General features: G+C 37.2%; 1 protein-coding gene across 4 annotated transcripts in view; it reads right to left on the bottom strand.

Moving 5' to 3' along the window:
* Positions 1–427: 427 nt before the first annotated feature.
* The window catches only part of TRIQK (triple QxxK/R motif containing), a 63778-nt gene continuing 48561 nt past the window's right edge, over positions 428–15644 (bottom strand). For 2 of the 4 annotated variants that reach the window (XM_068933063.1, XM_068933065.1), the window contains exons 3-4: positions 14420–14505; positions 428–3545 (exon numbers count right to left, since the gene is read on the bottom strand). In XM_068933063.1, the coding sequence (XP_068789164.1) occupies positions 3432–3545; positions 14420–14505 (200 nt within the window). In that variant the 3' untranslated portion in view covers positions 428–3431. Of the gene's footprint in view, positions 3546–6729; positions 7250–8235; positions 8349–14419; positions 14506–15644 lie in introns of those variants that run through there. The other 2 variants (XM_068933067.1, XM_068933066.1) reach the window with 2 other exon arrangements.

The raw sequence follows: 15644 nt of genomic DNA, 5'->3' as shown, positions 1-15644 counted from the left end.
GACAGCAACAGTACTGAAGTCTACTCTGTCTCCAGAGGTGAATGTCCTTGAAAAAAGCTACCGAGTTAAGGCAGGGCTGCTGTGTAAATGATTTGATCAGCAATCTTTCCTTCCTTGAAAGTCAATCCTTCTGATGTTGATAGCAGCTACAGGGAACAATTTTCTCTTCAAAAAAGAACTGCTGTATTGGTATTGGATAGGAGTCCCAGGGAAGTTTCTTTATTGTTTTTAAAGTATTCATAGACTACACTCAGTTTTAATATGAGCTTAGGGCTTAGAATTGCCTAGACTAGTCCAAATATTCTAAAAATGGTAAGTATCACTGCTAAAACTTGAATATCATCCTATCATAATTGTTTTAATGTTCTTTCAAATGAACATATAATTCAATGATGTGACACACCCCACATTAATAAGAGCACAAAAATAGTAGAAATCCATTTATTATTAAAATAGATACTGAGGAACTCACATAAAGAAAAATGTTCTAAAAGCCAAGAGGCATATTTCAATCTCAGATATAAATAAGGGCAAAACAAGCAACGTGTTTGCAAGATTAAAATCAGTCTCAACTTTCAAATAGCAGGGGTGGACATTGCAGTGCTCCAGAAAGTAGAAATAACTGCACACTGGATTCTGATTTCCCCTGAGAGTAAATCAGGACTAATTTCACCGAACTCAGTGGGATCGTAGTAAGATAAATGTGAGTAAGCTCAGGATCCAACCTCACTGAAAACATTGTTGTGCTTATGCCTTTTAGAAAAATAAGGACGCATAGTTTGATGAAACGTGGAAGGGTTTGTTTATCTTTACAAAACTATTGACACAATCCCATTAAAAATAGTATACCGATAAGAGAAAGGGTGTACTCGCTGCAATATTTACCATGTATTACTGTGTACACTAAGCAGAAGTCTATCCACTCTTGCTAAGCAAAAGGAAGGTTTCTGGCTACATGAGAATATCTTTCATATAAATGAAAAAACATAACTTAAATGAAACTAATAGGAAATTGCAAACTGTAGCACTTGAGGGCAACATGCACTGATGAGGCACAAACCAGTGAAGACACTTCATTCACTCACATACCTGGTTTGGATTTTGCCTGTGAGTCATAATACGTGGAAAATGATATGTTCTTGTTCTAGTAACTTCATGTTCTTTTTTGACATTAAGAATAGCCCACTTTTTATTGAAACAGAATCAGAATGCCAGTTATCAGAGAACTTGCATGAAGGGGGTAACAGCACATCCTTCCCATACCACACATCACCCACAGTACAGCATGCACACATTAACAAAGCAATCCTTCCAGCATTTTACGGAAAAAGGAAATTGCTCATGCAAAGTAAAAGGAGAGGTCTGTAGCTTCTGTGACATGTGGTGTGGCACTGGTGAAATGAAAGGCATGTCACATCCAGAAAGACAGCTTGCGATATGCTTTTCCCTCCACTGAAAGGCAGGCCACGTGTCAGGAAATGCTTCACCATAAATGCAATATGTTGCTAAGCATTTGGTCGCGTATATGAGTATTAGAGGACTATAAGCCATACAAATGTATAAATGTTAGGATTTTGTGCCTGTAATAGTCATAATTAAAAAAATGAGAAATATATGCACATATATGTCTATATATATCTCTTTCATCTTCTTCTTGGAAGGCTGTCGTACTTGACATTTCTAGAGGAGTTGTTTTTCATTACATAAGATGAATGAGGATTATGACAGATAAGAAGTATATCCTTAGAGACTCATAATGTATATGGTCATAATTACTATATGGTTTAAAAACTAACTTCATTGATCTAAGTTCCTTAAGTGGTGATAATGCAACTATGTCAATTTTAAATAAATATCTTTTTACAATATAATCTTTGCTATGATTTGGTATCCCTTTGTGTCCAAAATCACTATATGAAATCTAAGTCATACATTTCTGGAAGAATTCAGTAAATGTCTTTGTTGCAACTAAATCTAACCTTCAGCTTCAATCTAACCTGAAACTGATATCAAAGACACCTCAAGGCTAGTTTGCTAATAGAATTTCAGGATTTTGATAACTTTTCTGGAAAAAAATCTGGACAAGTCTCTTGTCACACTCAGCACTAACAGCTCAACGCTCCTCTTGATATCAAAATATGAGAAATTAGAACAAGAGAAAGGCTGACCATGTTTTTAAAACAAACAAAACAGAACCTTTACAATCACAGGTCTAGAAATATGCCAAAGCCAAAGCAAAACAGGTTAAAGCCTGAATTTTACAGCTCTCTGCAGCTGCTTTAACATACCTACTTCTTCAAGTTGCTTGTGGTTCTTTATCAAAGGGATCAGAAATGTTATCTACACTGCATGTTCTGAAAGGTACTTTGCAAGAACTAAAGGATGTCATTGAGCTAACATTCTTCCAAACATTAGAAATATGCATAGAAAAAGGTTTCTCAGAAGTTACAACTTCTCACATTAGTATGATGATAAAAATGATTATATAAATGGAAAGCAAATTTTTACAACATCCCCCTAACAGGTAGAGCAAGTTGATACCATAACCAGCAGGAAGAGCATAATTAAAATACAATTTCAACCTTAGATTAATAATAGAGCAATACACTAATTAAAATCAACAGTGACTGAACTTTCTATTTACACTAGTTCAGACAGCACAGGAGGCACAGAACTGTGTTTCAGAGGCATATGCGAATGTTAGAGCTTCTGTCATCCAGGTGCCATTTCTGACAGAACACATGTGTGCTGAACAGTTGGCAAAAGAATGAAAAAGAGTACTGTAGATATATGGGCACGCAGAATCTGGCATGACATAAAATTAAGTCCATACAGAAGGTGACAGACTGCTTCTAAAAGGATATTTTTTTCTTCCACACTTTCTTCTCTCTCTGTGCACACGCACATGTGTGCACTCATGTACAAGAAAGATAAAAAGGGAGAGAAAGAATGAGAGGTTTTCGACATACTTTAAATACAAATCAAGAAAAGACATTTTATTTGGCAATGTTGCTTTCTTTTGGGAAAGGAAAAGGAACCTAATTTGGCTATTAGGAATCCTTGATTCCGAAATTTAGTCAAGGCAGACTCTTCTCCTATGAAGTCAGCATCAATACCCATTATAATCATAGCACCTGTCTTTTGACATCAAAGTTCTCTGCCTGAGAAAAAAGTAATGTAAACAATAAACTTCACATATTGTACTGCGGCTCCTGGCTTTGCTGTTAACCACATAGGCTTGCTAGGTGCAAGTATTCTTCCCGTGCTTTGGAGATCTGGAATGTGAAAGTGACTGACATATTGCAAAATTTTCTTTTGAATTTGGACCACAAGAAATGGCATCATTTATTGTCTCACAGTGAAGGGGCTCTGCGTTCCTATGCAGTCGTGTTCCAGCTGAAGAAATCTTGATGATAGATTCATTGCATCTGCTAGTTTTCATCTGGATCCAGATCAAGGTCAACTTCATTGGAAATGTTAAGATAAAAGAAAGCATAGAAAGCCAACAAAAATACCAATATAGCTGCAAGGACAAGGGCAACTTCCTGCAGAAATGAGAGAAACAATTTAAAACAAAAAATGTTAGAAATAGTATCATCATTTCAGATAAATCAGGAACACAAGTTATTTCCCTTGTATAACACACACTGATGTAACTTCTCATCAGACATGTATACTTTACATAATGCATTGCTATTTTAAGGATTTCTTCTTTGTCATCACCATTTCAGAATGTTATAAAATCCACTCATTTAATAAAGATTTTGGTGAGCATGATATACTGTCAGAAATGGGATAGTTGGTTAAAAGATCTTTGATATGGCCCAGAAATAGCAGCTCTGATGTCCCTTTATTATGCTACTTCCTCTTTTTTAAAGAAAACACAGAATTCATGAAACCAGAGTTTTGAATACAAATTCAAATGATGAATTCACACTGTGAAATTTTGATGTTTTCTAGCAATATGTTATTGCTTTTTGCCAACAAATTTGTAATTTTTTAATGAAGCAAACACAGTATGGTGGAAGTCAATGAAAATCAGTATCTCTACCTCCCAACCTCCTGGCATGCTCTAATATGGATTTACACAGTCCTTCAGAACGGGGTAAAACTTTTCTTGCTCCCTCACTATAATAAGGTAAAAAGAATCACAATTTGCACTTGCACTTGCCTCTCTTCCCATAAAATATTGCAGCTTGCTGCATCTTCCTTAATTAACATAAAAGTATTTTAAAGTGTACATAATTTATAGCAGCTTTCAGAAGCAGAAAAATGTTTTTGTACTAAATATCATGTTCATTGTGACTGCCTATCATGATATTTTGTCTTAAGGCTGCAACAAGTTAAGCTCCAACTTTACGTCATAGTATGATATCCTCTTTATAACATTATTTCTCTCAAAGTCACAGTGTTTCTGATTTTTAAGTTTTTGTTTTCCTGGAAAGCACAGCACACTTCCTGCAGTGTCGACTCTCATTTTGCTAGACAATAAAAGAAGAAATATAAATTTAAGAAATGGCCATATGTTCCTTCAGTTCACAGAAACTGCCACTTCCACAGCTAAAACCATGCATTGCTTCATTATCTATCATCTTAATGTATTCTTAAAATCATGGAGTGGGGTTCTCAAAAGGAACAGCCCCCAAAACCACCTTCCCTCTACAAAAAGAAGCAATAAAGCTTCCTCAAAATCTTAGCTTCATAGTAAACTACAAATCATTTGCATCAAAACAATCCACCCATATACTTAAAAGGAGAGGAGAAAAACAGCTGAGCGTACAGTAAGTAAATTGAATTGCTACAGAATACACTACAACAAATCAACTCTGTCAGTGGGACTGAATGGAGATGTCTACACATGACATGGACACTTAGGCACCCTTTACAGTCAAAGGACAGAATCTGACCCTCTTTCGTGTCATTCATTGTGTCCTAAACAGATATCTAAGAAAGTTCAGGTGATTTTTCCTTAAAAATGCGTATTTCTCCCTTTTGACTGTAAAGGGGGCGTAGATGAGTGTCAGATGTAGACAACTTCACTGCAGGGTGAATTCCATCCTATAGCTCCACATTCACGGTAGCTTTGTGACTCACTTTCTGTGTCCACTGCCATGAAGGAGTTAAAACTGTGTTAGCTTCCCTTTTTAAAGTCTAGCCCATAATCTGGCATTCTTCTATAGAACACCATTTCATTTGCATTTACATGAATGCGTTATATAGTTTATCAGAATGTTGGATCAATAATTCAACATATGCCATCTAATAAACTTTGAAATACTAATGCCTAGTTGGCATATGCTCTATATGTCTTTGTTCTATAGAAACCTTTGCTTTACATTTTACATAGATTATTAATTGATATGCATTTTAAATTTATTTTAATACATTAAAATTGTTCCTGTACATTTGCTGAGGCTGCTTGTTACAGATTTTAAATACAATTTCCTCTTAGAATTATATCATCCTTTGAACCTTATTCTCTTGATTTTGTATGATTCGATTAAAAAAAAAAGAAATCACATCTAATTCACTAATATATTAAAGGAAAGCAATTTTTGCTTTGTTGCAGTTGCAACATGTCAGTATCTCACAAAAGGGCATGGCAGCATCAGACAGGTTTCATTTATTTCCTTGTATCCACAGCTGTGCTCCCAGACCCATCTGGCCACACAGCTACTAATCTTAAGAGGATGTAATAAACAAGTGACATACAACTGCAAGCTCCATCTGCTCAGGAGAGTGGACAACAAAACCATACAATGCAGGCACCGTTCACACTTGACACAGAGAGCAAATTCATTCCAGTATTACAAAGTTTCTTCCCCTTGTTCGGGTGCCATGCTTGTCACGCTGTCTACTGCACAATTAGTTCCTCTTTCTTCTCCCTTCTCCCCAGTCTCCGTTACAAAATTCATGGTAAAAGGAGTAAAATTTGGGGGAATGTTTACACTGGAGATTTGTTCCCTAGAAAGTGGAATTGGGAAAATTTTGACTTTATTCTCAGGCTATCCAATAACTGCTCTGACTGAATTAGCTCTTTAATTCCTCTCTGCCTAAGTTTTATAGTGAAAAACACTGAGATAATATTACAACTTTCCTTGTATGGGTATTAGCAAGTGTGTGGATGGATCAATATTCATTAAACCCTAAGAGTGAAAGGGCTTACGGACGTAAGCATATCGAAATTCCAGGTTTGAGATTTATGCAAGGACCTTAATATTGAGTTATTGAGGAAGGCAGAGTAGCAAAAATCTAATGAAGGACACCCGCCTCTCAGCTAGGGCCATGCAGCCTCTGCATCCAGTTTATGAACTTTTATAAAGATAACTTTTACAATGTAAGTAGCAAATGAAACACTATACCACTGCACTGTTCTTCCAACAACAGTATGTATTGTCATTTTCATTTGTTTTACACTTATCAGGTTTTGCTATTTGTATTTTAAGCCTTGCGCAGAAATGAAATGTTCAAATAGTCCCTGCTCTGCATACATAGCTCCCTTTCTTTTGCATTTTATGGATCATCCCTAACATCCCTCGATGGAGCAAAATCCATTTACTCAGAGGATTTCACCATAAATAATTAACTCATACATAAAAAGTCCTATAGAAATAAACTTAAAATAATCACAGGGCTTTTTCTCCTTTTTTTCTTTTATAATATGGTATAGAATGTTAGAAAATAATACCCTTGTTCTCAAATTCCAAAATATAGTCAATCAAGCCTTTAAAAGGAACATATTTTTCTATTATATTCTCTTATATTTACAATAATTTCTGTAGAACCATATTGACTTCATCTTTATTAAGTTTCTCAGAAACTTTTGCATAAAGGAAACACATGCCATTACAGCATAAAGTAGATTTAATTCTCCTTTCATTTTCATTATTTTTAAGTCTTTCAGGCTGAAATTTTCAGCTCATGTCCTCAGATTCACGCTGATGGAGCAAGTTGCAGAGCTGAGATCTAAATGAGGTTAATCAGGAGATGAAAAAATGGGGGACTAGATGAGGAAAAAAAATTGGCTATAATAACACAAATCTGGACATTGGATAAGACAATACTGTATAATACACATAGAAAGAAATACCACATTCCAAGGAAATGTTCAGATTTTTTACATATTAATTTATTTTTTATTGTTCCCCCAAAGAAAATCGTACCTTTTTTATCTGACATCATTTAAAAACTAGGTGAAAGAGCACCACAAATTTCTGTCTCTGAAATGCTGATCTATCCCTAGCCATTTCTGAAAAGGAATGAAAAGAAGCAAATGATACTGTCCAAGGATATTTGTCTTTTGAGGACAAAGTAGATATACATGAACTTCACAATAAACCTCTTTTCCTTGTATAATTTCTAACTGGAAGACTTTATGCGGAGATCTATTGTGCCCAATTTTTAGAGTTTCAGTAAAATAACACTTAAAAATTGATTTACTTCCTTAAGATAGTACATTTTACACCTAATGATGGTAACAAAACTAGCATATCTTCTAACAGGCAAAAAGAAATCCACAACTCGAAAAAGAAAAAGTTTTCTGAATCAAAGAATCATGAAACATTTACTTTTGCTTTATATAAGAAGAATATTTCACCAACTACAAATACGTAGGTTTAAACAGCATATATCATTTCCCAAAATTTAAAGACTGGGAACAGGAACGTTCTAGCTAAACGCAAGACAATATATACAGATATAAAAAATGTAGACAGTACTCACAAAGTAGGGGGCTCTGCCTTGAAAAACAGTGACTCTAAAAAGTTCTTTGGATTTAAGGGGTAAGCACTACCTCAGTGTAATCTCTGAATAAGCAAACAGGGGATTTTCAGAAGAGAAATGATTGGTTTTAGTCAGATCATCACTACATATACTATGGCAAGTTCTAGAAATCACGCCTCAAGATCGAGTTCAAAAAGAGGTCACTAAAATAGATCAGAGGTTGGAAAACAAGCCTTACATGGCCAAGCTAAAGGAGCTCAGTGTTTTTTTTTTATCATAGAGAAGAATTAGAGGTAGCTTGGTTATGGCATATAACTATATATGCCATACACCTGTATTTAAGTAAGACAATCTTGTCAGCCAGTCTTGTCTTGTCAAGACAGTCTCATCTTGTTTACAAGGACCCCTCCAGGTCCACCTTGAAATAAGCTCAGCCTTGAAATAAGGAGGAATTTCCTAGGAGGAAGGATGACGGAACATTTGAATTACTTCTTAGGGAGAATATGGACTTACCATGGCTGTGAGTCTTTTAGGGCAAGACATCTCAAAAAAGTATGCTTTGATGTAACTTTTCGGAAGAATACTTCAACTTCAGCATGTGTGAAAAGGAGGTCCTGGCTGCTGCCCTGGAAATATATGAACTCAGCCCTCCAGATTACTCCTTCGGGACTATGGGAAGAATGGGATTGCTTGCATTGTCAATATTATACCCTGAACCTCTGAAATTCCAGCTTATTAAAAATACTGTCAGCTCATGCTTCAGTGCTTCTGACTTTTCTACACAGAAGAAAAGTTTCCTTCTCTTCCAAAGAGATCTCCCTCCACTTCCCCTCAGTTATATTGATTTAATTTCTGGGACTTGAGGTTTTGTTGTTGGACCTTTTTTTTCCTCAGTAATCCTTAGAAGTGTTAGAGATTGGCCACAAGGAGACACCAGAGCCGAGAAAGATGGACTATTACTCTGAGATGGTACAGAAAATCCTCCTAAGCTCCCACATCGTGCATCTTGTTCACATGCTCAAAGCATCTAATCACTGTACTTATGCGTGCAGGTCAGGCCAGGTCATGTGGGAGCAACCTGGTTTGTTTTTTCTCTTTGTTTTGGATTTTTTTCCTTCCATCTCAATGTCAGGGAACACAGTCTGACTGCTGGGATCACTAGGAATATCTCACTTCGTTCACTGGTGGCACATTAAGCTGCCCTGTTCTTTATGTAAGGCATGTGGATTGGTTTGAAGGCCCCAATACTTTGGCCCTGTTGAAGTGTTTGGTCTTCCTAGAAGGTATTTGGACGAAAATTTTAAGATCTGTGACATATAGGAGGCCACATCAAATGATCTAATAGACCCTTGTGGTCTTAATTTCTACAAAGCTATTAAACTATATTCTCAACATATCTTGGCAAACAGAGTTCACTAACTTAGCAGATTATGAACAGCATGAAATCAGAGAACACTCTTTGCCAAAACACACTAGGAATGTTTTGCTATCTATTCATACATAACGTGTTCCAGATGAGATAGACTCTTCATAGTGACTCTAGCTAGCTAAATACTAGATTAAGTAGATATGCAAAACAATGACAGCCAGTAAGTTCCCACTTTTTTAGAAAACATTTTTCCCTTAGCTCAATCAATGTATTACATAGCTAATAACTCTCTATGGAGTGGTATTCTATGGTCGTTTATGTGTTTGCAAGTGGGTGTAAAATACTACTGCTGAGATTTGTGGCTGTTTCTCAACAAGAGAGGAAACTTCATCATCTGTTCCACGGACCGCTGATTCATTCTTGCAACCTGTTTAAAAAATACTCTCCCCAAGAACTACCATTACTTTTGGCCTCTACTAATGATTAGGGCATACAACTCTCCAGCTATTTGGGGCTGAATTTTCACATTCCTCAAGTCATTTTCTGCTTGTCACCCTCATATTGACATCCCTTCCTTCATTCACTGAGAACTGAGTTACCACTGACTACACGGACTCCTCGCTCCTAAGGCATGCACAACCAGGTGGAGCTCCTGAAACGACGACACAAGCATGAGCTCAGTGGGACAACAAAATAACCACACAAAGAAAGTTCAGAGGCTCCCTTTCTGGTACTGGTACAAAAGAATCTTGCTTTATCCAGACACTAGGAAACACAGAGCCTACAGCTTTCTCTCAGAGTTGTTTCTCAAGACAGGGGTCCTACTTTTCCAAGAGACAGCCAACTCTGTTATAATATTTGATTTTTAAACATATCTAAAAACAAATATTACACCCTGAATGCTGGCATGGTCACCTTGCCCGAACTAACTTTTGATAGTTATTAGTGCTTACCTGCTTCTCTGACATTATCAATGCAGATAAAATCTCTCATTGGGGAAATTAAAAAGTACTAAATGGCAATGACTGAAAGAAACTTTGTTAGTTTAAACCCTACATTAAAATGACAAGGCAATCAAAGTTTGACAGGACAAGCTAATTAGTATGCCAGCAATGAAACATGAAGGATCTCCAGGGGATTGGTTCTGAAAAATTTTATGTCATTTATAGGGCCTTTTTTAAAGCAAATGTTGTCAGCTCTTATGGTGAGATACACAACAGTGGAATTTCATTATCTTCTAGATATTGATGACTAACATCACTTTAAAGTGGTGTTTTTATTTGCAACTTAGATTTTTATAAGATTTTTATAAGAAAATTTTAATGTAACTTGAAAAGCTGTATACTGCATCATGTATGGAAACTTGGATAAGCAAAAAAATATATAAGGTAAATACACATACGTATGTGTTTTCTCTATTTGTCAAGAATCTTGGACTCTTCTGAGGTTATTTCAAGTGTGGTCAGCAGATTACACTGCACTTGTCTTAAAAGTTATACATACCTTTTTTTGTTCCCTCACACAAATTGAAGGTAATCAAGTGTAACAGTACAGAATCAGGGTCTACGTCCTATAAAAGGACTAAAATCCCAGGCTTCTGAAGGTGAATCCTGTTACTTAACACCATGAGGAAAGTTTGCTAATGCAAAATGATGACAGTACCCTGTACCTTACCAAATGATGAGCTCAGACATACTCAGAGCTCTGAATATAGGGAAACAAACAATAAAAGTAACATGCACTTAAGCCTCAAAATAGTTTCACAAATGTATATAACCCAAAGGGACTTTACTGCTGCCTCTTCTGGGAACCACGCACACAAAGAATGGTTTAGCACCCTGGGTTCAGAATAAATAGGAGAGTTCAGCAAATTCTTATTTCCAAATTTATCCATAAGATAAAATAGAAGTATCCGGGATATGTGTTGGGGATGAATGTATCTGTCATAAGAAGTTTGCTCTTGGGCAGATGGAGCAACTTAACACTGGTCTGACCAAAATAATCCCTGCCTGAAAGAGAAGGAGAGGTTACAAGGTTTGCCAACAGAGACATAGAAGTCATGTCTCGAAGCAGCCTTTCCCAGGTTATGGAGAGTGATTTATCTGCAGAGATTCCAGGTGCATGCAACACCCAAGGTATCGCTGTACTGAGCTGCAGTGATGGAGCAGGCTGGAAGAGCTGTTGCTGTGAGGTGAGAAGTGGTGCAAGTTCACCCCGAGACATTAAATACGCCTCATGTCAGTGCTGAGCACTGTAGTTTCCACCAGGAGAAGTGCTCGGTTTTATTCTACAGGGATTGTCAATGCTCTGGTGAAAGTATTGTAACATTTAGTAAGTCTTTGCATTAAGTAGGCTCAGTGAGAGGGACGCATAAAAGGCCCGGCTTTTCTTCCTCCACAAGCATCTCCCTGGAGGGGAAGGTGCTCAGCTTACCTCCCCTTTTGCTTCAGCTCTGTCAGCTTTCCTCAGCAATTAGAAAGCAAAGCAAATGACTGTGATTGGTTTGAGGATGATCAGAATCATATTTTAAGGCTCAGGTGAGGAAAAAATGTTACAGTCAGAGGACAACACTGTAAAGATTTTTTTTTCCCTTTTTTAGAGGGCAGAGGCAGAATTGCAAATCTAGAACATTGTATCTAACCGAACTCCAGACCACCTGAGCATGAGCGCATGTTGACAGCAAAATTATTCTTAACTAGAACAAAGCAGGCATTCTGCTATAATACGCAGGAACACATTTGTACCAAATCAATTGTTATTATTTGTCTTATTCAGTAACATTCCATTTTTCATTATCACAGAATCACAGAGTGGTTGAGGTTGGAAGGGACCTCTGGAGATCATCTAGTCCAACCTCTCCCTGCTCAAGCAGGGTCACCTAGACCACAATGCACAAAATCGCATCCAGACAGGTTTTGAATGTCTCCAGAGAAGGAAATTCTACCGTCTCTCTGGGCAACCTGTTCCAGTGCTCTGTCACCCGCACAGGAAACACGTTTTTTCTCATATTCAGATGCAACTTCCTGTGTTTCTGTTTGTGCCTGTTGCCTCTTGTCTTGTCACTGGGCACCACTGAAAGTAGTCTGGCCCCATCCTCTTGACATGGACTCTTTAGATATTTGTATACATTGATGAGATCACCTCTCAGTCTTCTCTTCTCCAGGCTGAACAGGCCCAGCTCCCTCAGCCTTTCTTCAGAGGAGAGGTGCTCCAGCCCACTCATCATCTTTGTAGCCCTCCGCTGGACTCTCTCCAGTAGTGCCATGTCTCTCTTGTACCGGGGAGCCCAGAACTGGACACAGGGGCAGGATCACCTCCCTCCACCTGCTGGCAACGCTCTGCCTCATGCACCCCAGGAGACCATTGGCCTTCTTGGCCACAAGGGCACACTGCTGCCTCATGGTTAACTTGTTGTCCACCAGGACTCCCAGATCCTTCTCTGCAGAGCTGCTTTCCTCCTGTACTGCTGCAAGGGGTTATTTCTCCGTAGGTGCAGGACCCTGCACTTGCCTTTGTGGAACTTCATGAACTTCCTCTCTGCCCACCTCTCCAGCCTGTCCAGGTCCCTCTGAATGGCAGCACAGTCTTCTGGTGTGTCAGCCACTCCCCCCACTTTAGTATCCTCAGCAAACTTGCTGAGGGTGCACTCTGTCCCTTCCTCCAGGTCATCGATGAATATATTGAACAAGAGTGGACCCAGGACTGACCCCTGGGGGACACCACTAGCTACAGGCCTCCAACTTGACTCTGTGCCACCGACCACAACCCTCTGAGCTCAGCCATCCAGCCAGTTCTCAGTCCACCTCACTGTCCACTCATCCAACCCACACTTCCTGAGTTTACCTACGAGGATGTGGTGGGAGAATATTGATGATCATATTATACATATGATCATCATATATATATGATTACATGTAAGTTTACCTTTTCTCTGTCTTTTTTAAGGAAGAATTATACACAAAAAAAAGGAACAAAATATATTTTGAAGGATCCAGGTTCTTATTTTTCTCTCTTGTGAAAGATATGCAAAAAAAACTTCACGTTTTTAAAGAACTAAGCTGTACTGTAAAAGTCTCCAAGTAGAACATCACTTTTAAAAGGTCATGTCATTGAAAGTAAAATGAAAATAAAAAGTAAAATTTAATAAGGAAGGAAGGAAAAAACATTGAACTCAAAAGGTTAATAATCTATCCTTTAAACAAAAAAGGCAATCTACTTTTTCTCATTAAAATCTGACACACAGCACTAACTGAGGAGATTATGTTGTGAAAACATACTGCATCACACGGTAATGCTTGATCGAGATCAGCAATCAGGAGCAAAAAGAAAGCACTGTTTCGTGATTATAATAGCAAATTCTGGAAGACAACCAAATACATCATCTGGCAGCTCAACAGCTGTTACAGCTTGGTAGTAATACCTTGGCATTTGCTATAAGCTATAACTTGAAAAAATTGATTTCTCATCTGCCAGAAACAAGAACACATTCTCCTTTTAATATTTCTGAAGTTTCTTTCACTAGAACAGCCAGGTATTTGATCCACTTTTTTAATTTTGCATGTTTTTTACTCCGGCTGCCAAGTTAATTCTATATTAGTTTGATTAAAAAATCAGTTTGAAGGAAAAATATTGGATGCAACTTAAATAAACAGTGCATGTTCAGCCAAATTCCATTATGATGACATGCTGGGTAGTAGACAGTATAGAATATTCATATTTGTCCTCCTTGTTCATATTCACTGCTATGATCGATTAGTCCTTACTATACTTTACATCTACCTGAAAAAGGGACATTTCCAAAATAAAGTTCAATACTATTGCAGGTGTTTTGTTGTTAGTTAAGTCAACCGTTTTTCCAGTCAGAGGCAGTATACAAGGTTGTCATCTGAGACAGCAGTGCTGAGAATTTACCAACACTTAGCAGCCCCGTCTTGAAATTACTCTTGGGCATAAGAGGATGAGGAGGAAAGAAGATGTTTATTGTCATTTTTACAACCGTATAAAATCGTGGAAGCATTTTTTGTGTGTATATAGTGGTTCTCTGAAAATATCCATTTTGTAAGCATACAACATTTTATTGACATAATGTAAGTATGCACCAAAACAAGGACATGGGCTGCATAAAATCTTTTAGTGTTTCAGCTATTCTAGTTATTTTAGGGTTAAGTAAAAGCAGTCCATCATAAATATTTTAGATGATGGCATTCCACTTAGATTTTGAAGTGTCATAAACAATATCTCTCAGAAATCAATATTCACACAGTACATCTATGGGGAAAAGAAACAACATATAAGAAAGGTAGTATAAGCTATCAAAAAGATCTCTACCTTCACGCCTAGTGCAGTTTTCTTGGCCTCAGCTTTTAATCTTGTTGCTCTTAACATTGGCCTGGTTTTCTTATAATCTTGTTTTCCTAGGACAGAAAAAAAAACATTTATTGGAAATGATGTGAAAAAGATAAAGAACATCAACAATTATTTTAGTTTCAGTATCAGCTCTAACATTTTGAAAGTATCTTGCAGTTCAGCACTTACAAAAAGAAGCTACTCGGTAACAGAGGGGATCAATCGGTGGAACAATGGTCTTTAAAACAAACACTGACAGCAACAAGCAAGAGTCAATAAATCAACGTAGAACCTATTACTCCAGAGAGATATCAAAATACCAATACTGATAACCTTCCAATAGTACAATACTTATTACATTAAATTATTCAGTAAGCATCTGACAGTAAATAAGTAGATTAAAGGAGGATGACATTTTTCACTCACATTTCAATCAAAAAGAAATTCACTGTAATTTTTGTCGGTTAGTCATCCCTAATGCATATGATAAATGTGTAATACACGACATTATAGTGAGTGTAGATGTTTCATCATTCTGAAACAGAATTTTATTCACAAGTAGCAGGATTCAGAGTCATGCAGGTCACTCCAAGTAAGCGCTAATAAAACCACACCATCTGATTAATTGACTATGTTACACAGAATCTTCTAGAAGTGGCTTAGAAGGACTATCTCTTGCAGCCACCTCACAGTTACAGCCAAGTGCTTGATTACCGTGTGTCCATACGAACTGAGCTCAGAGCAGGACATGAAAGTACTTAAAACTGGCCCAAATCATTTATTTCAACTTAAAAATAAAGCTATTTTAAAAATAAATACTTTGACATCTCTCAGGGGTATTTTGCCCATCTCAAAGGCCTATTACTGCAGTACTATTAGCCATATGTAACCACACGTACTATTAACCATAGCATCTTCAAGTGAATAGACGTACTGATGCAATCACAAAAGAAGATGAAAGACAAGAAGAATCCACTCAGTAACTGCTCAGAGGGGTAAGACCTCAGTAAAACTGCTCTGGCTTATCACAAAATCCTTTCCCTTTTTTTTTTACCCCCTAAAGCATTTTTATGCCATTTTTGCCTATTTCACAAGCTGAGCTACAATGCTTAAAGTAGAATTCTTTTTTGGCCATTTTTTATCACTACTTGTATCTAGTTATACATCTAAAACGCATCAGTGTTACATTTGAATAATTTTCTCTGTC

Source organism: Struthio camelus, chromosome 2 (assembly GCF_040807025.1).
Source record: "Struthio camelus isolate bStrCam1 chromosome 2, bStrCam1.hap1, whole genome shotgun sequence".
Lineage (NCBI taxonomy): Eukaryota > Metazoa > Chordata > Aves > Struthioniformes > Struthionidae > Struthio > Struthio camelus.
The sequence above is the reverse complement of the archived record's forward strand: the minus strand, read 5'-3'. Positions and strand labels throughout refer to the sequence as shown.